Source organism: Passer montanus, unplaced genomic scaffold (assembly GCF_014805655.1).
Source record: "Passer montanus isolate IOZ18808 unplaced genomic scaffold, ASM1480565v1 scaffold5, whole genome shotgun sequence".
Lineage (NCBI taxonomy): Eukaryota > Metazoa > Chordata > Aves > Passeriformes > Passeridae > Passer > Passer montanus.
In genome coordinates, this window is record NW_024369929.1 from 12,342,363 (window position 1) to 12,369,629 (window position 27,267).

The window sequence follows — 27,267 nt, forward strand, 5'->3', positions numbered from 1 at the left end:
TCCTGCTCCCCTTTCCCTTCTCTCCAAGGTGTGAAGGAGCAAACCTCTATAACAAGCACAACCAACACAAACACAGCAGTGCTACCCAGAGGGTGGGATGTGCTCCCGTGGGCGCCGTGTTGCCCGGGGTCAGGACCCGTGTCCTTTCATAGAGGTGCAGCTTGTCTTTGTTGGAGTGAAGCATCTTCACGTCCTCAAAGGCATAGTAAGCAGCCAGCATGAAGTTGACATCCCCCGTGGTGAGGAGGTCAAAGACACAGGACTGGAAGTAGAGGTCCTCCACGGGCAGCTTCTCCCGGCACTTGGCCGTGGCCGATTCGTAGGTGAAGGCCTCGGGGGGCGCGGGCAGGCTGGGCCCCTTCCGACGGGCACGGCCCTCCGAGGCCTGCGCCGAGCGGATGGTCTGGAAGTCAATCTGCTGGTTGGCTGGACAGCCACGGAGGCACAGGTAGAGGCCCTGACTGTCCCGGTCCTCCACGGCGTTGACCACCTCCTCCGGCATGCGCACAGCGAAGGTGAGGTACCGCCCCACCTGCCTCACCACGATGGTGGTGCCGATGTACTTGGCCTGGATCTCGATGTGCTGCCCCGACACCTTCTCTGTGATCTTCAGGCTGTTGGCACCGTGCTTGTCCCCTCCGTTCTTGGAGCCGTCCACAAAGGCAGCGGGGAGCTCGTCCATCTCTGCCTGGTACACTTTCTGATCCACGCACTCCTGGAAGCTCTTGAAGATGATGGTGAGCTGTGGGGAGGAAAGGAGCATGGTTACAGCCAGTGATGACCACCTGAGAGCACACAGCCACCACCAGCAGTGGGGTGGGAGGTGGAAGGGCTGGATGCTCACTCCAGACAGGAGCGTGACCTTCAGGCTCACGTTCTTCATCCTAAGAAGTGGCCCTGACTTTTAGCCCCCAGACACGGTGATCCTGCTCCAGCCAAAGGGTGAAGACACTTGTGAAGAGATCCAAGACCCAGAGGCTTGACTGAATGCACCACCTGGATCTGCCTGTTATCTCCAGGCCCAGCACAGGAGCTTCCTTGCAGCTGGAGCTGGGTGGAGTATCCCTACTCACAGGCCTGTGGCAGCATGCCCGTGCACGCAGCACTGCCTTGCCTCCAGGGCTGGCAGATGGCAGCAGGGATGAGCCCTGACTCCCTTGGAGGCGGTGGAGCTTCTCTTCTGACTCTCATGACATTTACATCCCAAGGGCTGGACCAATTTGTTTCCCTAACCAACTGCAGACCAACAGGATTTCTCCCATGGGCCCTCAAACACGTCCTGCTCCATCTCAACCCCACAGGCACACATGTGCTCAGCCTGCTCCAGTGGGATGGCCCTTCTGGGGGTGACTTCGTGGTGGCCTTGGCAGTGCTGGGTTAATGGCTGGACTCAATCCTAAGAGTTTTTCCCCAGCCTTAATGATTCTATGACACAAACGTAGCCCAACATGCCTCCTCACCCCTGGCTGGGCTCAAACACAGGCCCCTTCCAGAGGAAGAACCTCACCCTTGCTCTTCCCTTGCTGGCCTGGATTTTGGAGGGAAGACCTGGGGAGGAAAATGAGTAGAATTTGCATGTACAAACAGTACAAACTACGTTTCCTCTTTCAGCTTCTTGCACCTTTCTGCCCATAAGGGAGAAGAGGCAAAGGGGACCTCCTGCCATGTGGGCCCCGTGAAGGGGGAGACTGAGACCTGGCCAGAGTGGAGTGGGGCTGGAGAAGAGAGCAGAGAACACAAAGAGCCCCAAGCACTGAGTGCTCCCATCGTTTCCAGCAGCACAGGGCCCACAGCAGGGCTTCCCACAGCTCACGCTGCAGATCTCATGACTAATCCCTCCTCATCACAAGCCTTGGAGGCAGATAAGGAGAGAAAAGGCTCAATTAAGATGGTGATCCTGCGATCCCAGCAGGTCCTGGGATCCTTAAGGACCACTTTCCCCAAGCCAGAATTTCTTGCAAGCTTCAGCAGGTTTTGATGTCTTTTAGCAGGTAAGGATATCAGAGCATCATTAAGTATTTTTTAGGGGGTTTATCTGGGACAGGTCACTGCCAGTTCCAGCTCAGGATAAAGGGGTGACATCCAGAGCAGAGAAGCAGCCCCTGTTCTACACGTGCTTCTCTGCTCTCCCCACACACAGGGAGAAGCAAAACTCCCAGACATGGTGGGACAGGACATTTTCCAAAAGCAAGAGGATGCCTCCTCTGAGCCTCCCTCTTTCTTTGGCACAAAAAGTGCCCCGTTAGCTTTAGAGCTTGTGCACCAGGGGCAGCACACCAGTTCCTCAGCTGCAGATCCCTCCTGGAGCTGAGCCTGTGACACACAAGTCCTGCTGTATCACAGCAGCACATTTTCACTTGGGCTCTCTGTGTTTGCCTTGTACCTTCAGGATGTTTATTTAGTCTGTCAAAGCACCTCCAGAACAGACTGTTCCCCACAAAATGTCTTGACTTGGCTGGAAACCACAGAGACAATTACAAGCCTGGGTAGAGGGGAAGGCAGAGTGAGGAGCTCAGCTCCCTCCAGGCTTTTCCTGCAAGCTGGAGCCTCCCTGGACGGCAGTCCTGGGTTTGCTTGGCCCTTGGGGGTCCCCCAAGAGGTGCCAGCATCATTTCTGATCCTGTTCACAGCAGTACCAAGGTGGGAGACCTCTTAATTTACACTAGCTTGGCCATGAAGGTCCCTTGAGGCCTGCAGCCTGCCCACTGTGATGGAGCTGGATGTGCTCAACAAGAACCACATTTCAGGGAAGGCTGGGGTCAAAAGAACAATGGACATCTGATATTGAGGGACAGACATTAAAATTCAGAGGAGCTCAGGCTCTGTCTTACCCTCCCCAAGGAGATGTGGAAATGGGGGAAGACACGGAGGAAAGAAAGGCTGCCCTGAAGCCTCTCTGCCCTCGCCCACCTCTGTCCAGGGGGACAAGGCTCACCTTGCTGGTGGCAGTGGCTGACGAGCCAGGCAGCACCGGCGTGTTGGTGACCTGCACGTTCAGATAGTTATTGTCTATGAGCGGCCAAGCCCCCTGCACCTTGCAGGTCTGGAAAGTGTCCGTGAAAGTCCTGAGGTGGGGGTCCCCAAAGAGCCCGCAGTGGGTGTAGTTGGGGGCGGCCGAGTGCTTGTGGAAGCTCTTCTCGTAGTGGCAGATCTCGGGGCTGTCGGAGCGCTCCTGGCTGTCCCCGGGGGGCAATGTCCGGAGGCGGGGCTGGGACGTGGGGCCATCCTTGGAGCAGTTGTGCTGCACCATGAGGTCGTCTATGCCATGCACGGCCGAGTGGTAGGCCAGGTCTCCCCTGCAGGTGCGGGCGGTGCGGCGCGTGCAGTGCGCGTAGGCCCGCAGCGCCGTGCAGAACTCCGGCGCCTCCTCCGCGCCCAGGTGGTGCGAGCCCGACGTGGCCGCCCAGAACTCAGAGTTGCACTTGAGGATCTTGCATGGAGATGTCACTGCGGGAGGGCAGAACACAAGGGGGTCAGTGCTGGCTTGCCCGACTCTAGCCCGTCCAGAGGCCGCGTCCTCCTCCCGCGGCCCAAACTCATGACACCGGCCCGGCCGCGTGACGGGGCCTCGCTCGCCAGACGTGACCCTCTCACATGACCCAACTCTCATGCATCAAAGCCAAAGAAACCAACAGGATCTGCCCCAATTGAAGCCAAAAAGGGAAAGAACATCCAGCCTTTAGATGAATGATCATGGGGGGAAACCATGGTGTGGAAGAATGGGACATATTCATAAGCAGTGATAAGGGAGGATCATTAATGTGGGGGGAGATGCAATGGAGTTTTCAATGCCCTTTTAGGGTTTGACATTCTAAGTTCTGTGCTGCATGAGTTACTGGGCACTGTATCCAGACTGATCTCTACCAGCACAAAGCACTTTTCCTTTTCCTCCTTTATGGGCTTGGGAAAACAGAGTAGCAACACAACCACTGTGCCCAGGTTAGAGCAGGACCAGTGCCACGACCCACCCTGCAGCACGGCCAGAGGCCATCCACCATCACCACAGCAGTGACGCTGCAGCGCTTGTCTCCATGCCTCCAGAAAGAAGCGGGAGCCAAAAAACCTCTTTCTTGACATCTGTGCGGCTCTGCCCAGCCCTGGGAGCCCGTTCCCCACCACGGCCCGCTGAGACAGAACAAGAGGTGGAGGAGAAAAACCGGCACAGCAGGTGCAGGGATGGCAGCGAGCCCCCGCCTTCCCTTCCCTTCCCACCCGCCGTGCGCTGCCCAGGCGGAGGCGAAGCCAGAGGCTGCAGGGCCTTTGCCGGGCTCAGCCGCAGCCCTGGTGCTTCCTGGCAAGGCGGTGGAAGGCAAAGAAAATTCAGATCCTGTTTCTTCCCCCCACACACAAACGTCTGCTCCCTGGGGCAGTGTGGCTTCCCTGGAGCAGACTTGAAAGCAGCTGTGCGAAAAGCACATGGCCACGGCTGAATGTCGCAGACACTGCTCTGCCCCTGCCAATTTGGAGTCTCGCTGGGTGAACCCAGGCTCACACTACTTAAAATTCATGGCATTTTCCTTCCTCTCCTCTTAATCGACACCCTCAGAACGCTTGGAAACAGGATGGGTTCAGGCAGAAAAGGCAGCAGGAGGAGGAGAAGACAAGCCCCACCATTTCCAGATGCTTTCATGGTGCCTTTTGCAGGCATACCCATATATTCCTGTCTTGAGGCTTGTTTAGAAGGAGCTTGGCAGGACATTCGTGCCAAAAGTATCTCAGATTTGTTTAGAAAGAAAGTTACAAAACCCAGTATTGTTTCAGGGAAAACAGTATGCTCGAGTTTTAAACATCACAGTGCTGGAAACCTAAACAGAGTTGGTGCTGGAAAATCAGAAAGGGAGACTTAAGACTGTAAAACACTGAGCACTTCAGCTGTGAGAAACAAGCCAGTCTGCTCTCCGTTTTCAAAAAGACTGAAGTGCAAATAGGAAATGGTGACAGGTTCCTCACAGTTTTAAAATTCATGTTTAATAAACTCAGATGCTAGCAACGGCACCAAGAACCCGTGAGCTGCTCGCTCTTGGCAGCATCCCACTTAAACCTGCAAGAAGCTCTGTGGAAAGCCTTTAACTCATCATTGACCAGAGGTGACTTAACAACAAGGTTCTGACCTGGGACATGGGCTCATATTTCCGCATGTAGGGGTTAAATTTAAATATTTATTATTTCACATCCCTCTCTTGTTCATCCCAGGAGTTCGGTTTTCCAGGACTGTCATAATGGAAGGCGGGAGTCAAAACAGCACACAGGAGTGTGACCAGTGCCACCACTGCTTGTTATCCCCAACCCTTGTGGCATCAGGCAATTAAAGTCATTGCTCTCCTAGTTGTTATGCTAATGTACAGCTTGAGGATGCCTTGGGGTTTCGTTTGGCAGAAGGTGCTGTCACTGCAGCCCGACCTGCCCGGACAGCCCCAAGAGAAGCTGGTGGACACATCCCTGGACAGGCAGGAGCCACACACCCCACAGCTCAGCAAGGCACCAGGATGCACTACACAGAGCATCCCATCCAGGGAGCAGCGTGCAGAGTGCTGGCTGCAGCACTTTGCCTGCTCCAGCCCTTCAGCTGCTGCATAGAGAGGATTTTTTCAGTAGGAACAAGCCCACTGCCTCTTGCTCTTTAAGGACTTGCTTGGATGCTTGGATGAGGAGATGCAGGCGTGAGCTGTGGCTGCCTAGGGACAGAGAGGGCCCGGCTGAACAGCCCCCCAACACCCAGAGCTGGGCACATCCTGGTGCTGAGCATCCCCCACTGCTGCCCTGCCCGGGGTCACACATGACTTTATAAGGTACTGAATTAAAAAATCCCGACCAAAGGGAGAGCAGGGAAGCCCATCTCCTTCCTCCCTGCGCCTGAAGGGGGAGCGTTCTGCTCTGAGATGTTATCGCTGCACTTTTGGCACCGATCCCCTTCTGGCTGTTTCGCTCAGGGCCCCATATAAGGCCAGATCTCCAAATCCAGGTGCCCCAGCACAGCAGGGCAGTATGTGAGTGGGGCCGGTCACACCGGGCCTTTCCCATGGACATTTCCCCAGCCACCCTCATGGCAAATCCCCCATGCTGCTGGTGAGGGACCACAGCTGACAGAGGCTGTGGAGGAGAGCAAACACGACCCTCACCCCTCCCAAGCAGCCTTGCCTCGTCCCCTTTGGCAGCAGCTTTGGCACAGTGGTGCAGGCTCATTTGTACCCTGGCCAAGAAACGATGTTTATTCAATTTCGCATAATCTATTTTCCATCGACTCACAATGGTTCTGTTTTTCAACCACAGATGACTTAGCATGGAAACAAATCCCTCTCAAGCAGGAACCCAGCACGGCTCTCCTGGGATCTGTGAGACACCCCAGGTCTGGGTGATTTCTCGCCCATGGCACAGCAGCCTTCATCTCACAGACAGGTGACTTCAACCCTTCCAAACCACCTCCCAACCCTCCCCATGATCTTCTTTCAAGGCCTTAGTGCCACTCAAACCATGGAACAAAATTTCCTTTGTTATCTTGAAACCAACGGTTTCAGAAAGTTAAAGCCAGAAAAAAAAATCAGAAAACCACCTGGATTAGAACAGCCCCCCTCATATCCCCCATCTGTTCAGGGACACTTCCCGTGAGGACTCCTGAGGTCTGTGCCCACTGAAAAGCCACCTCTTTCCTCGGGCAGGATGTTTCAGGAGTTTATCACCTTTACAAAACACGGGTCTTGGTTCTAAGTGGATTTTATCTGACTTCATTGTAAGGACATAAAAAGAACCAGCGATTTTCTCCAAAGCAGTAAAAGGTCCGTTAGTAACCAGTGTGTTTCCCACAAAGATATTTACACACTGCAATCAAGTCCCTTGTCAATCCTCCAGATAAGCTAAACGGTTTGCACTTTTAAGTTCTCGCTGGAAGGTGTTTGCCCAGCCCCACCATCAGATCTCCTTCCAGCAGCCTTGTTTCCTGCACAACCTACCACCCCGACAGGGCACAGGGATAGAGACTCGCTCACAACTCTCCCGAGGTCAGCCCTTTAACCGGGACACTGCACTGAGCAGGCAATGAATGAATTGTGACCTTTCCCTGAGCTCCTGGTTTGGAAAGCCCTGGTCCTCCATTCAACAACATCCCACAGACCACCAAACACACGCTCAGGGTTCTGGGGTATCACCCGACCCTAGCTGCACTGCTCTGCCCTCATCATCAGTACACTGATGTCAAATTGAATGTTCAAACATATGCACACATCTAACTTTAACAGTGTTTAATTGTCAGTGCCCCCCTATTCTCCCTTCACCGGGTATCAAGGAACCTGGATTTCATTTACCCAAATCAGGCTCTTACAGAAAACTAGCACAAAACCAACATTTCATCTGTTCTCCTGTAACTCCTATAACAAAGAGAATGACTGGAAATTAATTTCTGTAAGCAAAAGCCAATTCTTTTAAGACTTTTGAATGCACGTTCACCAGACCTGTTAATTTTAAAGTGTTCACTGCTAAGCAATGTTTTTTAATATCCTCTTGGTTCCTAACGGGCTGGAAAGTATTTCATCACCCACATGTGATGCAAATACATCATCCCGCGTTTTTCCAAATACACGGATTGAAATGTAGATGTGCAAGCCTCACACATGCAGTAAAGGGCCTTTTTGGAGAACACAGTAAAACGTAATTACCTTTGGCCTCAGATCTGAGCACCCAGTCTTAGGCTCCTAAACACATATTTATTTAAGTAATCTAAATAAACATATTTGTGCTGACACCTCAATAGGAAAGGCACGATTCTCCAAGGTGCTAAATACCAGCAACATCTGCCAGCTTCAAGGAGATTTGGGCTCCTCTGTTCACAGGCAGATAGCAGTCACCACCAGCACGAAAACAAACCCAAAAATGTAAAAAAAATTTAAAAAAAAATCACATTGCTCCTTAAAAGCATGGCACAAGGGATTGCTTCCAGCAAGGTATCAGGAGTCCCAAGCAAAAACGGAGGGAAAGAACATTGTTATTCATATCCAACCCCCCTGTTATTCATATCCAACCCCTGGTGCTGCTCCTGTCCCAGGGGGTGTCCCCATGAGCCATTCCTCATGGTGGCCATGCTGGACCCTCATCTTGATACCTATGAGGGTCGTGAAATTAGATACAAAGAAGGAATTTTTTTTACAATTAGGGCGCTGAGACACTGGCACAGCTTGCCCAGAGAGGTGGTGGGTGCCCCATCCCCGAAGACATTCAAGAGACCCATGGAAAAGGGGTTGGACGGCGCGACCTTTAAAAGCCCCTTCCAACCCAAATCATTCTGCGATTCTATTTTATGACACGGATCAGCCGGCGCCTTGTCACACCAGGGAGAGAAAGGAGCGATTCGGTGCAGCCCTGATGGATGGGATGTCACGGGCAGGGACAGCTCTCCCGCACCCCACGGGGCACCGCGGGGCGAGCAAGACCCAAGGGCCACCTGACCCAAGCCTGGTGAAAGGATTTGTGCGGGAAGGCAGCGCCGGGCTCTTCCAGCGACCTCCTTTGAACTGTTAATCAAGCACAATCTTGCAGAATAATAGCCTGGTTATTATTGCCTTGTTTGCATAACAAAGAGGCCCAATAAAACTGATTTGACTGTGCTCAGAGGGGGTGTGAAAGATCAGCCCTGAGAAAAGAGCTGCAGGAATGCAGCAAACTGCTCCAAAGCCTCAACCCAGGAAGAAAGACAATGCAATTTGCCATCAAGAAAAGCCCAATAGACCAATAAATTACCCATGTGCAAAGGGATTAGATCAGGTTTCAGTTGCACTGAAGTGGGGGGAGGACCAGGAGGAGGGGACTGAAGGAGAAAAATAAACCTGACTCTCTTAAAGAGCTGGGGCTCATATTTTGCAAGGGTGTGCTTGTGGAGGTTGGCTCGGAGGGGCCACCTTCCACGCTGGGGCCGGGGTTATGTGCTCATTTCCAGCGGCAAAAGCAGCAAATGCATTAAATCCAGGCAAAGGCCCTACTTTGTGTACGACAAAGTGATTCTAGATGTACCCCAGAGCGCACCTCAAACCATGCAGCTCCCTTTAACCCAATCCTTGTCTTGCTCAAGAGGATGCTGGGGGAAGGAGAAATCAGTTCCTTGAAGTCAGAAGACGGACACAGAAGGATTTTTCTCGTTTCAGCCCGTATCAATCGCTAAAGCATCCGGAGGACCTGCCATGGCCACCTCCTTTCTGTCCTCAGCACCGAGTTCACGGCCCCCCATCTCTCCTCTGCAGGCATCACAGAGACACAGGGCAAGTACAGGCAGGAAACCAGCAGAGTCAGTGTCTTCACCAGCTCCAGCACAAACTGCACGCTGCCGAAGGAGCCCTTGATCGCTGCTGTCACTTAGTCAGCTCTTTTGGCTCCAGACTCAGCTTACGGCTGACCCGGCATGCTCCGCGCCAGCCACGGCAGCGCTCCCCAGCCCCCAGCCAGCACTGCTCCTCCTGGCTCACCTCAGCATCCATGTGCAGGGACAAGGGTGAGCAGACACCATCGCAGAGGGCACCAGCCATGGAGCTGCCAGTCAGTGCTGCTCTGAGAACTACCAGCAAACCTCAGGGAGTTCAGTAGGCATGATGGGCTGAGAGGGGGAACCAGCGCAACAGACAGCGCAGCAACAGAGTCACAGACTTTGTTCCTGAATCTTCCTCCTGGGATTCAGGCCTTAGTGCTGCCTTTGCCTCAGCTGCTGGGCTTTTGCCTACTCAGAGGAAGCAGTGCCAGTGGGTGGTTCAGGAGATGCAGGTTTTACTCCTCCACGAGCTGGTGGATGGAGGATGAGCAGGGAGGGAAACGATAAGGCAGTGATCTCTGACTCCTCATCCGCAGAAGGGCACTAACAAAGCTGGCTCTCCAGCAGCACAGTGTGCTGCAGGCTAGGAAGCCGTTCTGGAGCTGCACACCTGACTTTCCCCACTGGGAGTGCACCTGGACACTTTCACCAACAGTTCCCAAGAGCTGGTAAATCTCCTGAGGCAAATGGTCCAGTTTAGAGATGAGGACACTGAAGGATGTTAAAGCTTTCACCCAAGATGAGCGCCGTGGGAAGAGAGGTGAATTTGCACTCTCATGCCCTTAGTGAAGCATCACCCTCACCTTCCTCTTCAGCCACCACCATTCATGTCCCCATCCCTCTAGAGCAGCGGTCCCTGGATAAGGTCACCTCTGCCAGCCACCCCCACTGCCGGGTGTTTCAGGTTTCCAGCAGACATCTCTCTCCCCACGCCAGAGCTGTTTTCCCAGGGTGCCTTTGAAGGCAGCGCTGCCACCCACCAGTGCCCGGGGGCCCCCCAGGTGTGGCAGCGGGTCCCTCGCCCTCCTCCCCCTCGCCCGGGCTGCAGCAGGGCTGGCAGGGAAACGCTTTCTGCTCACAGGTGTGGATTCCCTCTAGGAATAATCATCCCCGCTGTGCTCTTGTGAAATTTCAACCCTTCAAACGCAGAGGTAAATGAGATACAAAACGAGGAGATGGAGAAAAGCCCGGAGCACATAAATCTGGATGAGGCAAATTTATACAATTAGATGTCTGCCAAAAAATTGCGGCATCTCAATCGGAGGCGTTGGCTTGCGCAGGGCGTGGGGTGGCAGCTGTCCGTCTGGAAGGCAGCAGCCCCACAAGTCCATCAAGACACCTGACTGATTCTGGAGCCCCACCTGGGGGTGCAGGGGACCCTGTGGATCTGTTCCTGCAGGCTGGGCTCCCACCCAGCACCAGATTCCCTCCCCATCGCTCATACCTCATGGAAGCCACAGTTCATCTTTCACAGCCACAGACCTTCAGAGGTTTATTTATTTTTAAATGCTGCCTCTCTCCTGGACTCAGGTTTTACTTTTAAGAAGAAAAAGTAACTTTCTAGCTGGAACCCACTCCCCCAATCGGACTGCTCCCCCACTCATACCCCAGCACAGTGATGTTTTCTCATCACTGTGGGCTGGCAAAGTTTGGAGTCATGTCCTGCCACATGCCCTTGTCATCTCAGAAAGGGCCAGCTGGAGTGTGTCACACAGCAAGAGAAAAAGGTAGCTTGTCCAAAACCCAAAATGCCATAGATCATTACTAAGGCTTTGGGGACCAAAGTCAACAGCTGTCCAGGAAGGAGAGGAAACCAAGGGAGGAGAAAATTCTTTGGCCTCAAGTAAAGCTTGCTCTCTGCCTGACCCATAAAACCTGCACATCAGGGACAGCTCTGCTTGCTGGAACTGAATGGCCAAACACTTCTGGATGCTCATGTAGTGCAAAGTGGGACTCGACACCCCTCTGAAGGACCTGATGTCCCTGCAGCTGTGGGGACATGAGACCCTGGGACCCCACACACCACGGCCAGGCCATCAGACAGAGCAGCTCAGTCTGCGCCTACCACGGCTGTGTGTGTGTCGGAGCCAGCTTGTTCTCCGCAGTGAGAGCCCGATGACTTCATCAAGGGGATGGCATCTGGTTTTGCAGTTGGCTATAATTCAATTCTCCCCCTTGCTGCAGGAATTTCAGCTGGTGGAGCAGTGATTTACTCAGCCGGGCTGCACTTGAGTGCAAAGCAATCTTGAGGCTACAATCGAACGCACTGTTATTTTGAGAGCTCACAGACAAGGGAATAAATACCCTCTTCTTTTCATCCCAGTAGCTGCCAAGTGCAGGCTACAGAGCTTTTTAAAGGCATTTAGGAGCTCTCCTCTAACAAGTGCACTCTGGATGCTGTGCACGGTCAGGCAGGACCTTGCCTGCACAGCTCACTCCTGGTCTGTGGCATCAGGATGGGATTTGCAAGGACAGCCAGACACAGGCCAGGGCACCCCCTCACCTGCATCTCCATGCAACCCCCATTTTCCCCATCTCCGTCACCCCAGCACACATCACTCCTGAATTCCAGCAGCCCTGACCTCACCCCAGCCCCCTTCAAACCACCTGGGACCCTGAGGCTCTTTTGGTCCTGGGCTCCTACACTCCTACTTACTCCAAGTCTGGTGTCTGCTCTAACAGGAAAAGCAAATCAAACTCATCCAGATGGATCAAATGCCTTCATGTTTGACCTCTTTCACTGTCTCACCAGCTTTATCCCTTGGGAGCAGTAGGGCTTGGCTGTGGGATCCCCTGAAGGACTGATGGGATGAGGAGGGGCTTGCTTGGGCCACACACTGCCATGCCAGAGCCTACGGATGCTTTATGGGATGTGCCCATCAGGGAGCCAGAAGAGAGACCACAAAACTCATTGTCACTGGGGCCACAGCCTGGCTCTCCAGGGACAGCAGGTCAGGGCAGAGCTCAAGAAGAGCCCCCAGGTCAGGAAGTTTTTATGGTTGCCCAGCCCTGTGAGCACTTTCATGTGCACATCCGACTCAACACAGCTGTCCAGGCCACAGAGAAAGAAACCTCCACTGTTCCCATGATAAACCCAAAGTCACTCTTAACATTGCCTTGTGCCCAGTAACCAAGGGCCAGGAATTCCACGATTTTCTGTGGAAAAACGGAACATATTCACCCCATCTACAATAAAAACAAGGCGCCTCCTTCCAGCCCCACAACGTGCCTTGCTGGCAATGGCAGAGAACTCCCTGTTCCAAGTACAAGACCAGCTCCAAGCTTGCAACAAAACAGGGAAGCCAAAATATTTCCAGGTTTACGTTTGAATCCCTCCCTTCTTCTTTGCCCTGACAACATCCCGCACAGGCGCGTTCCTCCCCTGCCTCCACCTTCCCCAGGATGGGGCTCCATGTTCACAGCACTGTGGGGCTTATTTTAGCCTCTAAACCACCTCAGTTTTGGCTTAATGCTGCCATCACCTCCCTGCTGCTGAGACAAAAGCCATTTATTGACTACCTCCAATAAGGCTGGATCCTTATCTGTAATCCACTGTGCTGCCTGGATGGACCAAGAGCAGAAAACTCCAAATTTTTATGGAGGCAGAAGTGTACTACAGTCAAAACAGCCAAGCTGAAAACAAACAGGAAAAGCCAAAGCAAACCTGAGCCTGCCACACCTGGGGCTAAAACACCCAGGGCCAGATTCTGAAAGTACAAAAGGATTTTCAAGAAAACTAAGCACAGCCTGCACTAGGAGGCACAGGTTTGGTTCACCCAGGAGATCAGGGTCTCAGCTGGGCGAGCACCCATGAGCAACACTGGGACTTGGCACAAGCTCCAAGGAGAATTTCTGCCAAGGAAACTGTGAGCATGGTGTGCTCTGCCCAGACCTCCTTTCCCCAGCTGCCTCACGGTCACCCTGACCTACGGCCAGAGCACCCAGCCCAAGGGCACTGCACGGTGTGTGCTGCCCAGGAGGCAGCAGGGCGAAGCCATCAGTGTCGGAGCAGCACAAGTGGGAATCCAGCCCGGGCTGTGAGCGTAGGGGGGGTTAAGCAAATAAATAAATAGGGCAGGACTCGGCGAGGCACTGATCTGACACGCCAAGCGCTCGCTTGGGCAGCCTCCAGCGGCCCTGCTCACCTGGGGCTCCCAGGAGGGCCGCGAAGCCTCCTTGGCGCTGGGAACCCACAAATTCCCAGGAAGCATAGGGAAAAAAGGAGCAGAAGGATACGGCAGGGAATAAATCCCCCTTTTCCCCTACCTTCCCACCCACAAAGCTTCCAAAAAAGCCCCCAGCCTGCTCCCAGCCCACGGCACGGGGAGCCCCGTCTCCGCCTGCGCCCCGCTCCCGCGGGCTCTGGATCGCCTCGTTCTGCCAGTTCTTTGCACCTTATTTGACTGCTGAAGGGAGAATCAAACAAAGCAGCCAGCCAGATCTCCTATCAAGTTCTTTCTTGCACCGTAAATCTCACAGCCTCGACGCTCTGCAACTCAACCGCTCCAAAAAGGGCGTTAAGCAACACATACGGGAGCAGCTCCAGAGTTTCCAGAAAAAAAACAGGGGGTTCAGCTTCCAGCCTGCTGGGAAGTTTCATGGGAAAAGTGGGGTCCAGAGAGACACCTCAGTGCTAAGGGCAGCGCTGGAAAGGTCTTCCTGGAAGAGGGCGAAGAGGGCAAAGATGGGAGGAAGGGCGTAAAGCAGTTATTTATTTATTTCCTACATGTGTGTGCAAGACTACTTCACCTACGGTTATGCAAAAGAAAGGCAGAGGCGATTTAAAAATTAATAAATTAATTTTTTTTTTAAAAAAAATTAAAGTTTTACTAAAATAAAAAGGGAGAAAGAAAACCTCTAAGGTTTAAATCTCCCTTTCTCCCTCCTGCTTTCTCTCAATTTTTCCCCCCCTTGCAAGTGAAAAAAAAAAAAAAAGAGGTAAAGAAACTGGAGAGTTTTGGAAGGAACAAATCCGCCTCTGTGGACTGGGTTTCCCCTCCCCCAACAAAAACAAGCACTCAGGGCTTGAAGGAATTTGCAGGCAGAGATCTGCCAAAAACATTGTGAAAAACTATGGGGGATTCATTGGAAACAGATGGCGTTTTCAGCTGTAATTCTGAAATTCTCCCCTTTTCTGACACAATACAAACATCGGGGCCGGGGGCGGCGGGGGGGCCGAGCCCCGCGGCGGCTGCGAGCGGCCGGCCCGGGGGTGCCGATGCTCGCGGGACCATTTGGTTGCCATCCCGCCCTCGGACAGCACAACAGCTCCCGGCCCAGCCGGGGCAAGTTTTCCAAGCAAACGAGGCTGCCGAGCCCCCAGAGCCGAGCGGCGGCGAGGGAGAAGGGGCGGCCGCCCGGAGCGCCCGCGCATCCCCCGCCCGCCCGCCCAGGTGCGCCCCGAGCGACCCCCGGGCCCGCACCGACCCCAAATCACACCGCAAAGACCCCCCCAGCCCCTCCGCCACTGCTCCCCGGCTCTGCCCTCCGCGGGGGCTCGGAGCGTGGAGCACAGCAGGAATTTCGGATGGGGGTGTTTTGTGTGCGGGTCGCCCCACCAGCGTCCCCCCTTCCTTTCGCGGCAGCCGGGAAGGGCAGGACAAGGTAAGCTGGCACTGTCAGGAACACCTCCCGGCTGCCTTCGCCGCTTTGATTTCCACCATCTCCTTCCTTGTGGGATGAGGAGCGGGGAGACAAAGAAGATGAGGTCAAGGAGGAACACCCACCGCAGCTGCTCGGGGAACGGGGAACTGGGGGTGCACGCACCAAAACTGAGCCCCGCTTGCTTATTTTAAACATGTGGCAAACTGCTGCGAGGAGAGGGAGAGGGAAAGAGGCCCAGGGACAGGGGAACGGGGGCGGCGATCCAAGGGCTGCCAGAAACACAAGGAAAAAGTCTGCAAAATAAAGAGGCTGTTCCTTACCTGAAGGGAAGATGCAGAGAAAGACAGGGAGGATTTGGAAAAGTCCCAGGGCTGTGGATCCTGCCCCTCTCCCCATACCCATCCATCCAGCTCGAGCTTTAACCACTATCCTCTCCCTGGAAGAAGAGTTTAAAAAAAAAAAAAAAAGGAGAAGGGGAGAGAGGAAGAGGGGGAGGAAAAAAAGGGAAAAATAAATCAATCGAAAGAACTTGAGGGAAAAAAAAATGAAATCAAAAGCCCCACATGGCTCCGCGGAGCGCGGCAGGCACGGGCGGCCCCAGCTCCGGGCTCTGCACTGAAAGATTACACAGACTTTTTCTCCTTCTTCTCCTCCTCCTCCTCTCCGTCCCCTCCCATCGCAACCCAGCCCCAGCCATCAATCATCCCGCTGCCTCCCAATGCCTGCATCCTCCGGCGCGCCTCCTCCTCCGAGCGCGCCCGCCTCCCCGGCCATGCTGCGGGAAGGGGCGGGAGCGGCCGCGGCCATGGAGCCGGCCGGGGAGGAGCGGCGAGAGAGAGCTGGGGACAGCCCGCACAGGGGGCTGGAGATGGGCATGGAGCCGCCAAGCTCCGCCGTGCCCCGGGGGAAGGGGTGGCGGTGGTCTCACGAAGGGCTCTTGATGTGTGCCACCATCGCAGCTCGCTGGCAGTTTGGGAGAGGGGCTTCCTCCCACCCCATCGGGTCTCAACACACACTGTGCCTTTCCCGCCCCTCTCCCATGGGCCTACCAAGAGCCCTCTGGTCCAAAGAACAAGCTAACCTGGCCCTGGGATCCCAGGCCCCAAAATTAAGCAGTTTGGGGTAAAGGGGCTGTTGCACAGCAGAGGAGAGAAACTGAGGCAGGGAGGCTTTAGGCAGCTGGTGCAGGGTAGGGGTTGTGATAGCGACACTGAGGTCTCCAGCCTGCTGGGGGATGGCATCCCCCCAGCACATGGAGCTCCTCCATATCTTCCAGCCCTGGCACCATGGCAGGTGAGAGTTTCACAACCGTTCCAGGTCATTCACCTGCACCTGCACTGGCAGCGGTGAAGTAACCCCAGGTGACTCAGAAACGGCAAGTCTCATAGATCCTTATCATGAGACTGGCACTCCTTACATAGGGGCACAGCTGTCAGGTACCCAAATCCAGCTGCCAGCCCACCAAGGACCGATGGAGATGAATAACAATACCTAAACTCACTCAGGACCACCACCACTGCCTCCTCTGCACCACCAGCCCACTCACAGACCTAGATGTTCACTGGGGGAAAGTCTCACCAATTATGTTGGTAGGATTGTCCCAGGGTCTCACTTTTAAGCCTCCCTTAGAGACCCTCTGGGCACTCCCAAGCAGAGACCAACCCTGAGAGAGCCCTGTCTGCTCACAGACCATCAGACAGAACAGCAGCTTGGAGCACACAGGCGTTTGCCTGCTGGGTTTCAAGATCCTGCTCTTTTATCCCTCCTGCAATGCCACAGCATGTGGAGGTGAGCAGATTGGATCTGCATCCCCACCATCCCAGGCGTCTGTGCCACCCATGAGAGGGCTAGGCTAGCAGGAAGGCATCCACTTAGCTTGGATCTCAAAAATTTCCCTTGAGGGATGTTTTAGCCACAGTGAACTAAGACCACTTCTGAATGAGGGTGCCTACGAGTGTAGGCTTTAATGACTTCCCTGTTTTGGATCATTAGCTCTCCTTTGATGGCATGTCCCCTTGCCATCCGGATGTTTCATCTCCTTTCTTTTGGGGTTCTTATGCAAAGAATAAAAGGATGCTGGTAGTTTTACACCACCCTTCTCCCAACTCTGTAAGACCACGCGTCTTTCGTCCCGCAGGTTGGTATAAGCTGGGATACTCCTTGACATTTCTTCTAATTATTCTTGGAAACCTCCTGTTCTAGCTCATAAACATCCTTAAGCGTGCTTTTTCGAGTGACTGTGGCTTAAATCTCTAATAAGTGTTTGTGATCTCCTTCCTGTCATGGATTGAATCTGTGATCTAGTACAACAAATATCCCACAGAAAGAGGAAGAGGAGATGGGAATAAATATACAAGAAGAAAAGATATCTTTTAACACCTAAATATTTGTCCATGAGGGGAGTGAGCCCCCATGCCTCCAAATGAAGGAGGAGCTTCTCTGGGGCTTTATCCAGGCTGCAACAGGAATTAAAACACTGCAGCTTTTCCATCTGGGACCCAGATGGGATCCAAAAATCCTGTGGCCTTGCCTGCCTAACGGAATATCTGCCTTGGTCCTGCTGGCCCTAGAGCTGTGCTCAGACGGTGTCCACTAAAGTCAGAGGGAGCTCTGTGTGCAGAGGAGCTGCCAGAGTGGGCAGAGCTGGGCAGGAGATGAAAGCTGGCAGGCCGGATCCAGACCTGTAGCAGAGGCAGTGTGGGAGGAACGCCGACTCGAAGCACCTCTTTGTGGGGGATGTCAAACAGGGGCAAATATGTCCAAACCCTGCCAGCTGCTCCTACCACCCAAGAAGAAATGCCTGCTGATGGGATGTGTAGGCAGCTGGAGCTGGAAGGGGCCTAGGGGGAGGAGAGAGAGGGTCTGTGAGCTGGGGAGAGTCCAGGAAAAGGCGGGGGGAGATCCAGGGGATGGGGTTCCAGACCTCAAATCCCTTCCTCTTGCTCCCGCCCTCTCCTCTTGCAATGCGACTTTTGCTTTCATTTCAAAATGAAAAACATAATTTCTGCTGTTATCCTGACTGATGACATCTAACATGATCTGTTTAACTAAAAAAACCCATCTGAGTTACGAACTTTGAAAACCCAGCTGTTAAATAGCTGCTGCGAGGCTGCTTTGATGGTTTGACCTAAAGCACCACTTTGGTATTGCCGTTTTGGGGCAGGCTGACACATTGCAACGATAGCCTGGAATCCAGTCTGAGGCATTATAGTTAAAATAAGACCCTTGATGGAAATTCTGCCTTTGGTGTAGGGAAAACTGTGCTGCTATAAAGCAACGGTCGGATGCCCCTGGCTCCAGTTTGTAAAAATTTCTCCTTGATTTTGCTCCGTTGCATCATGCATTGCAAATGGGATTGCTGTTCTTGGCACTGATCAAAGCAGCGGATTTCGCTGGAGAAAACAACAGATGTGTCCAAACCGTAACTTCGGGGAGGAAAAGGCCCCAAATAAGGTGTGTTTCTGAAATCCTGCTCCCCCTTACACATTTTTGAAATAAACTTCACCTTTCTGTTTAGCTGAATCAAAGCTCTGGACTTTAAATCACCTACTGAATCAGAGGCTGTGTGAAATTCGGATCTGTGCCCTGCTTTATGGGGATATCTAGGCTTGGAAATGTGGAGCTACTGCGCTTCCCCCAACTTCTTTCCTTCCCAAAGCCCATGCAGGACTCCCTGTTCAGGCAGCGTTGAGCTTGATGCTCCTTGCAAACAGAATGTGGGAAACCACCCACCACTGACATGCAACCACTGCAGCGGCTCAGCTCCGGGGCACGGGCACCTCCGTGGTCATCTGCACGTTGCTGCCGTGTTTGGTGTCACTGTGGAGGGGTGACATGCAAATCACAGCCTTCTCCGAGGGATTTGCAGGATGCTGGAGGAGTCACAGATCCCGTGGGACACTCAGCTGGGATGGCTGGGCTGAGCTTCCCTTTTCTCTGCCCTGCGTGGCTGTGGGCTTCAGTGGGGCTGAGTGAATGTGGCTGATTTGAACGCAGAGGTTTGCAGATGAGGGCTGCCCTTACAGCCTCCCTAATGGAATCATTCACTACCTGTAATTATATGGCTAAAATAGTAAACATGGGTATTTCTGAGGGCTGCAACTAGTAGTTAGAGGAGTGGAGGTCGGGGCTCCTGGTCTGCTCCTGACTCTGCCATGAACTTTCTGTGTGGCCACTTTTCACACCACTATCTCCACACTCCTGCTCTGCCTCAGGACACGGTGTTCAACTCATGGCCTGTCTGGGATAAGCCATAATCACTCCAGCAGGAAACTAATCCTGAAACGCTCTGCAGGGATATGTGTGTGTTTGGGGTGAGCAGCAAAAAGCAAGCTGTTCCTTAAAGGAGAAAGAAAGGAAGTTTGGAATGGAAACTCCCAAGTTGTTGCCTGGAGAGGTTTGACAACTGATCCCAAAATGTTTGTGAAAATAAAAGCAAACATTTGTGCGCTGAACAATTCCCTTACTAAAGAAAAAAAACCCCTCCTAATAAGAAGAACCAAAAATACCCCAAAATCTTTTTGCAGTAACAGCCACCTCTGATATCTGCAATTAAATTTAAAGACGTTCCTTTTACTCATCATTCCAAGCTGCCAAATACACATCTAAACCCCCTTCCCTACCAATGTTTCCTTGCGGGTAGAGCAGGAAAATGTCCCCCCAGGATCTCCTTAGTGCCCTGCACTAAACTTTGACATCAGCTGGATGGGGCAGGCAGAGAGGATGGCACAGAGCTGGGCTTTGAAGAGTGACCCACTCCTGCGTAGCAAAGTGCACAGAGGAGTTTGTTGGTTTATCTAAATCCTCCTTCCCACTGCTGCCCCCGTGAACACCAGCCTCATCAACCTGGCTGTGTAAAAAGCGGCCAGTTTGAAAGGTGGAAAAAAAAATACAGCTTTGTGCCACCAGTAAATGAAATGTAAGAACTCTTTTGTTGACCTGCATCCTTGCATCTGCAGATTAACTGATTATGAGCAACCCCCACTGAAGGCACAGTGGGTAACCTTCTCTCCTCAAATTGCCTCCTCCAAGCCCACAGCCATAAAAAATCACCTCTAAATGCTGAAAAACAGCCAGGCTGCATAAGGAGAAGGGAAGATGGGCTGGCGGAAAACTTCCAGTCTCACCCATGACAGAAAGCAAAACAAGCAGGAATATTTTAAGGCAAACAGTTCATCACACTGACTTTTTGGGCTTGTTAACACTCATTTGTGTCTCTCCCTTTCCCTCTCCTGCAAAGCCCTGGGGGGGCAAGGCCTAATTCCAACACATGGGAACATGTAACCATCTCTTGTTCAGCAGTGTTTGGAGGGCTGGCTGGAGTTCACCATCTGTATATTGAATTCTCAGCAGGGAGCTGGTCTTCCTGGCCCAGTCTTCTATTTGGGTAAATATCAAGCAATATCTCTGTAGTGTATCTTCTTCACATCTGGGCTCCCCTCTAAGCAAAAATAGAAGATGGGCTGGGAGGTTCCCTAGATCAAGTTCAAATGGCCAAATGTCAGCTTAGCAGAAAAGGTGGATAAGTCTGAACTGCCAAACAATGATCAGAATCATAGAATCACAGAATGGTTGGAGTTGGAAGGGGCCTTAAAGATCATCTAGTTCTGATTCCCCTGCCATGGGCAGGAACACCAGAAGAATTGCAGAGAACTGGGTGCTTACCAGCACAGACAGGAGCCAGTCTGTGATGGGACAGTCTTTCTCTGCTGCTTTTAAAAGCTCCTGACATCTCGAGAAAGTGCAAACATTGCTCACTAATTCCCCTCCTCTGACTGACAGGTCAGCTAAGGACATCTCGATCCTATTTAAAGGTGGGAGATGGCATCAAGTGTTTGCAAGCCTATATCTGCAGCCCTCTGAGCAAGGGGTGTTTGAAGGATCCTCTGGAAAAAGCTCTGTGAAACCCAATCAGCTTTGCCAGGTCTCCTTCTGTCAAATTGCAGCAGCAGTGGCCAGAAATACAACCCAACACAGGATGCCTTTCCTGCATTCTCAGTTGTGACACACTGAGTGACAGTGACCTCAGCTGATTTAAAACTTTGTCCTGAATATCCGAGAAAGAGACATTCCTTCTTATGGGAGAAAAAAACCCCAAACCCAAACAACTTTAACCCAGCACTTCTGTGGTTATTTTGGCAAACGAAAATGGGAGTTTTTGTGAAGAGGGAGCATCTTGGAGGTGGCACCAGGAGTCCTCCCGGGTGTGCCTGGCTTGGGGCTGGGCTGGGATTAAGGCTGAGACTGGGGCTGGGGTTTGAGCTGGGACTAAGGCAAGGTTGGAGCTGAGCTGGGACTGGGATGAGCTGGGCTGGTACTGGGCTGGACTGGGATTGGGCTGGGCCGGGGCTGCGGCCCCACTGGGTGGTGCTGTTATCCCTGCGCCGCCTGCAAAAGTATCCAGTTTATAAAATAAATGGAATCCAACGCCGCCTTAAACCACATGACATAACAGCAGCTTGCGAGCTCCCATTAAAATCTCAATTTGGGGAAATTGATTCTACCTCTGAGCAATTGCGATGCAATTACTCCAACAGGCAGCAATCAAGAATCACATCAAAACAACACCAAACTTTCATCTCCTGCCTCACAACCACCACCACAACAAAAAGCACCTGTCTTACAAACGCAGCCCGGTTTCCATAAATATATGTAATTTTTTGGAAGGGCAACGTGCATGTTCCAGAGTGGAAGCTTGGACAGAGGCTGCTCTGCCTGGTGCGTTTGAACTGTCCTGTCTGGGGGCTTTATTCTGTCCCCCCCGTCTCCTGGAGGAGATTTTGGGCTATTTACGGGCTCAGGACATCAGGAACGAAGTCGCTCCCGCTGCCCTGCCGCACTCCAGCTGCCCATCCTCCAGATGTGCCCGTCCCAGCCGTGTCCCACATCTGTCCAGCTGTCACCCGCCGTCTTCCTTCCCTCGGGGTTCGTAACCCCCCCCAAGCACTTTGCAGCCAGGGGAGTTCAGGGGGAGCTTTGTGTCCCCGCTCCGCTCTCGATACCTGCGATCAGCCCCGGGATGAGCAGTCCGAGGGAAAGGGGGAAATATTGGGGAGGATGTTTACAGTTCTCATCCGTGGTCTGCAAGGAATTACTCGATTGACTTAGCGCAGCAGGGAGCAGCTTTAGTGGCAACCATCAGAAGGGAGGATAAATGAATAACCTCATGCATGCCAGCTAGAGGAGCCGGGCAGGGAGCGCAGGGCAGGGGAAGCGGGAGGAATCCAGGTTCCTTATAAAAACGGCCGGGAAAGGGGGAGCCAGGAGGGGACCCGGAGCCTCAACAGGTCCGGAGGAGGAAGGGCCATGCAGGGAGCCGGGGGACATGCGGCCGGGGGTCCCCAGCCCCCGCCCCGCTTACCTTGGCGGCCGCATCAGCCTCTCCAGCCCCGCGGGGGTCGGTGCAGGCAGCGGCGGCTTTTTTTTTTGGTATATATATTTTTTTTTCCAGGAGGGGTAAATAAAACTAAAAATAAAAAACTAAATCAAACGAAACCCAAACGAAATAAAATAGTAAAAGCCCCCAAGGGTGGAAGTGGGGGTGGCGGGGGGGTGGAGGCCGAGGGGCGCGGGCAGCCCCCCGCCCTGCGGGCAGCCCCGGCGGGGTGCAGGCGGCCTCGCTCAGCGGGACGCGGGGAGCCGCATCGCCCTCCCGGAGCATGTGAGAGGCAGCGGAGGAGATAGAGCCAGATAGGGAGGTCCCCTCCCTCCTCCCTCCTTCCCTCCTCCCTCCCTCCTTCCCTCCGCGCACGCTGAGCAGCGTCGTTCGCAAGGAGCGGCGGAGGGAGGGAGGGACAGAGGGAGGGAGGGGCAGCCCCGGCCCGAGAAGGGGGGCTGGGGGTCTCCGCTGCAACACCCCGACCCCCAGCACCCCCTCTCCGCGTGCAGGCAGACAGGGCTGGGGGACGTGGAGGAGGATTTCAGGGTTTTCCCGGAGAGGTGGGGATGCTCCACCTGCAGCAGGAGGAGATGAAGGGGAAGTGGGGTTTGGGGGGCACACCCCTGTCCAGACCCTGGCGTGTGTGTAGGTGCTGAGAGCATCTTTACGTTGACGGGGATGGTGACAAAGGCAGGGACTGGGGGCGGGAGGAGGACCCTCAGCAGGACTGTGAAGTGGGGAAGGGATGGAGACCCCAGGCTGCCCTCAGAGCCCCTCAGGGTAGCTGCCCACCTCAGCTGCCCCAGCACCCAGCATTGCTGAGAGCTGGGCAGTGTGGCAACTCGCCCTCAAGTCTCCCCAGCACTCTTGGTGAGAGGCTTGTGGGGGCTGGTTTTGGCAGGCATGGGTACCAGGGCGATGGGAAAGCTCTGGGTGCCGGATTGTGCCAACCCAAGTGTCAGACACACAATTAATTACTGCAGCCCCAGAGCCACAAACACTAAATATGCTGTCTCCGTAGCGTGTGGATAATAGCAGCTCTTTGCAAAGTGTTTCTTTCTCCCCTTTCTCCTCTGTGTGCAAGAGACAGCGACTGCAGAGAGCACACAGCAGCTCTCCAGTGCTTGATTAAGTCAGCAGTGAAGACAAAATGTGCCTGTACAGCTCAGGCTTAAGGAGGGATTTGAGTGTGTGTAAGGTACAAATTAGAAAATGGATGTGATTTAATCACAACAAATCTAAACAGCCCTGCTACAGAAACCTTGCCATCAAAGAGGGCTTTCTCTTAAATGTGGGCACAGTGAGTGTATAGTCCTGACAAAGGAACAACGTGTTTGGGGATGAGTTATTAAAGCAGAAACAGAGAGAAGACTGGGGAAAGCCTGATGTATACCAGATAAGTTATCAGTTATAGAAGGAACGGCTTCCTTCCGTAATAATTATTTGCAAATCAGTCCTCAGTTCTGGATACTCTGGTGTCTGGACACCACAGCAGAGACAGAGCAGCTTCTGTCAGGCTTGGGATGCTGCACAGACAGGAAACCAGGCACAGACCCTGCCTGGGAGAAGGTAAACTGCTTGTTCGGAGGAGCCCAAGTGAATGCAGCAGACAAAGAGGAGGGGGGAGAAGCCATGGCAAGCCCAGGCCTTCCTGCAGGTGTGCACAGTGGGTCGGGCGCGAGTCCCAGGCTGTAAAATACCGTACACTGGAGCATTACTAATCCCAGCTCCTGGGGACTGTGCCCCTGCTGGCTGGGGGGGCATTGCCACCGCAACCACAGCAGCTTTGGCCGTGCTGGGGAAGGGCTTCCCTGAGAAGACAAAGCACGAGAGAGAAGAATGCTAATGCACAGGGCGCCGAGGTGCCTTGGTAACAGCAGCAGAGCATTGCGGCGGCAGCAAATTGGTGCTGAGCCCGGTTCCTGTTGGGAACCAGGAGCCCCGGAGTGGGGAGGCTCCACCAAAGCACAGCTGCATTCGTGGGAACTCTCAGAAGTCTCCGCTGGCCGCTTCCCCCAGCTCTTATCGGCGCGCCCGTTAATCTTTGGCATCGCAACAGGAGTTGGCACCTCCAGTTCCAGGTGCAAGGTGCATGTCTTTGACCTTGCCATTTCCTCCATAAACACCCTGCGAGGTGTAAGAGCAGCAACGGCCCTGCGTGGGCACCTTCTGGGTGAGCTTAGCCCCTGTGGTGCCAGCAGCGCCCAGCTGGCAGGGCAGTGGTGGGGATGACTGCGGGTCCTGGGCAAGAGAAGGCCTCCATGGGCGTGGGCTGTTGTCCTTGCAGGGAAACTCCAAGAGTACTGATGTGAATTTGGTCCTCATCTGTGAAGCACAGCCAGGTTAAAATTAGATTCATCGTATTCAGATTTCTCTTTTCTTTGCTTGTCTGATGAACCCCCAGTTTAGTGCCTGTGACCAGTTTCTTATCCCTGGAGAGGAATTTGCCACTCTGCCTGTGCAGGGACCTTCCTGGCCACAAACCAAACAAAGCAAATAACACCAGTAGAGTTTGTCCTTCCAGATATGATTAAGACAACACAAGTGAACAGGCAGTTAAAGGAGGAGCTTGGCCATGGGAGAAGCATGAGACCTATTATCAGGAGGCAGGTGGCTGTCCTGGGAAGCAGGAAGACTTAGGTGACCTGAGGAATATTGATGGGTTGTGATATGCTGTAGAATCATAGAATGGTTTGGGCTGGAAGGGACCTTAAAGATCATCCAGTTGCAGCCCCTGTGCCATGGGATATGTGGAGGGGATCACAGATCACTGACACTGATGGAAATCATCTTCAGGAGTTTTTGGGCATCACCAGGTTGACATGCAGGTGCAACCGAGAGCATGAGACACACGAGCTTTTCATCTGCCATTTCCATCCATGCATGAGGATTGCCTAAACCTATTATTTTGAAGGCATTTTCCATGCTGCAGCTATCTTCCTTGACCTCTAAAAGATCTGGCTGATCCTGATCTCAAGATGAAAGATTGCCACCTCACGGGCTGTGAACACCCGTCTGTGAGATTAGGCCCTGAATTATTAATACAATCAATGACTACCTCTTTTCATCCTGGAAGAGGCACAAAGGAAAGCTACGGGGGCCCTGAAAGGGAGGGAGGATTCTCGAGCAAGGGGGGAAGAAGCCACCAGTGGAAACTGGTTTTCTTTGGGTGGAAACGCCTCCTGTGTGTGTTTTATTTTGGAGGCAGGAACAATGGCACCATTCAGGAGGCGACAACCCAGCTGTGTTGGTAGGGCTGATGGTGGCACTGGGAAACCTCCCATGGGGACTGTGTCCCCAAGGGAGGGCATTCTTCCTTGCAGCCCCTCTCCTGCATTCAGTGCATCATGGGCTGCACTAAAATGGGGGCCCACGAGCCTGAACTGCAGAGCTAAAGCGTGTGGAGAGGAGGAGCTGGGGAGCAGGGGGATGTGCTCATCCTTCCAGTGCACAAAGCTACCAACACCTACACCCACAGGTGACAGAGCCTGTGTTTTGTGGGGTGCAGTGTGGGGTTTTTTCACCATGGGAAGGTTGTGGACATCACCAGACTGAGGGATGGACTGCAAGGCCATGCTTTTGCTGCCTGGAGCACAGTAACCTTTCCTGTGGAAGCTTCAGTCTGGAGGTGTTGTGACCATGTGCTGCTGGGTCTCTCTCCTGATCTTTACACTTTTCCTTGGCTTGAGCCTGACTGACCAATTTGGGTCATTTTGGTGATACTGGTTCCTTTCTCTTTTCCCTGTTGCATTTGGGAGGAAGGTATTATGGCCCTCTTCTCATCCAGGACCAGAGAAAATTCCCCAGTTCTGAGCCCCACATAGAAAATGAAGCTAGTTGGAAACCAAAAATAAAATTCTGTCTTTGCTCCGTTTTTCAAGAGGTTAAAAAAATGTATTGTGCTAGTGAAGCTATTCTTTCTGAGTAGATAATGTAAAGCATTGCTTCAGTGCTGGCCAAAATGTCTGAGAAACATTTTCCCCCTCCTTTTAATTAAAGTTCATATTAACATTGCAAATAAGATAAGAAAAGAAGTGTTCAGTTACAATTATGTAGCGCTTTGTGATCACAAACAGATTCTGTAATCCCTGCTCAGGGGGTTTCAGAGCTGAATTTAGCTTATTTCAGAGTACAAAGTTGAGCTCAGCCAAGACTTGCTCTCCTACTCTGTGTGATCCTCATCTGTGCTCTGGTCACACAAGGGACCCATGGCAAGCCAGGCTGCACAGCCAACAGCATCCCACAGATGCATCAGCTGCCCTGGCTGGGGACCAAACCTCCTTTTTGCCTATGCAGCTATTTATTAATATTCTTGTACCTATTAGTTTTAAACTGATGCTTGCTTCAAGCATCAAAACCTGGTACTGGTTCAGCTGCAGCTGCTGATGGGCTCAAACCCAGAGACATGAAGCTCTTCACTGTGGCTGAAAGTGAGCATTTATGGGCTCTGACCTGGCCAGTGTTGTCCTGTCCTAGGTAGGGCCATGGCCCATGGGCAAAGGCAGGATCCTGAGCAGGTGGAAATATTCCTCCTCCCTGACCTGTGCTTCTAAACTGTCTGACCTTAAAGTATTTGCAGCAGGCATGGGAGTAATCCCCTGGGTTCAGCATGGCCATCTTGTGTTTAAATTTAGGCATGAGTTGAAATACCTGACTGAGAGCCTTGGAGTGACATTTACATTACAGCAACCCCTGGCACTTAATGGACTTAATAGAGCAATGCAATCCACAGCAAATGTGAAATTCAGTGCCAGGCTGTGCGTGGATAAAGCTATGGAGACAGGGAGATGGACAGGAGTCAAGTGCATCTGGGCTTCTGGAGAGCAGCCCCAGCTGCTCATGGCTTCTGCTGTCATTCCTTGGCTTGATGTCACAAGATGGAAAGAGCAGAGGATGGAAGGTCAGTGGCAAGAGGATGCCCTCTCCACAAAAATAGTCCTTTGCTGTGCTACAGAGCTCTACCTCCGTTTCCAGGCAGCTGTTAGAGAAACATTTTTAC

The 27,267-nt window shown here is 53.0% G+C and overlaps 1 protein-coding gene across 1 annotated transcript; it reads right to left on the minus strand.

Moving 5' to 3' along the window:
* Window positions 1-46: 46 nt before the first annotated feature.
* On the minus strand, window positions 47-22,545 carry RGMA (repulsive guidance molecule BMP co-receptor a). The gene is made up of 4 exons (XM_039723292.1): window positions 22,251-22,545; window positions 15,211-15,326; window positions 2,936-3,447; window positions 47-742 (listed from the first exon to the last, which is right to left on the minus strand). The coding sequence occupies exons 1-4, from the start codon at window positions 22,262-22,264 to the stop codon at window positions 47-49; spliced, it is 1,338 nt and encodes a 445-aa protein (XP_039579226.1). The 5' UTR covers window positions 22,265-22,545.
* Window positions 22,546-27,267: the final 4,722 nt, after the last annotated feature.

Excerpts from the sequence above, each read along its gene's own strand:
- RGMA (XM_039723292.1), bottom strand. Across the intron at positions 3,448-15,210 it reads TCTCTGCATCTTCCCTTCAG|TGACATCTCCATGCAAGATC; the intron begins GTAAGGAACAGC and ends GCCCTCCCGCAG. Across the intron at positions 743-2,935 it reads CAGCCACTGCCACCAGCAAG|CTCACCATCATCTTCAAGAG; the intron begins GTGAGCCTTGTC and ends TCCTCCCCACAG.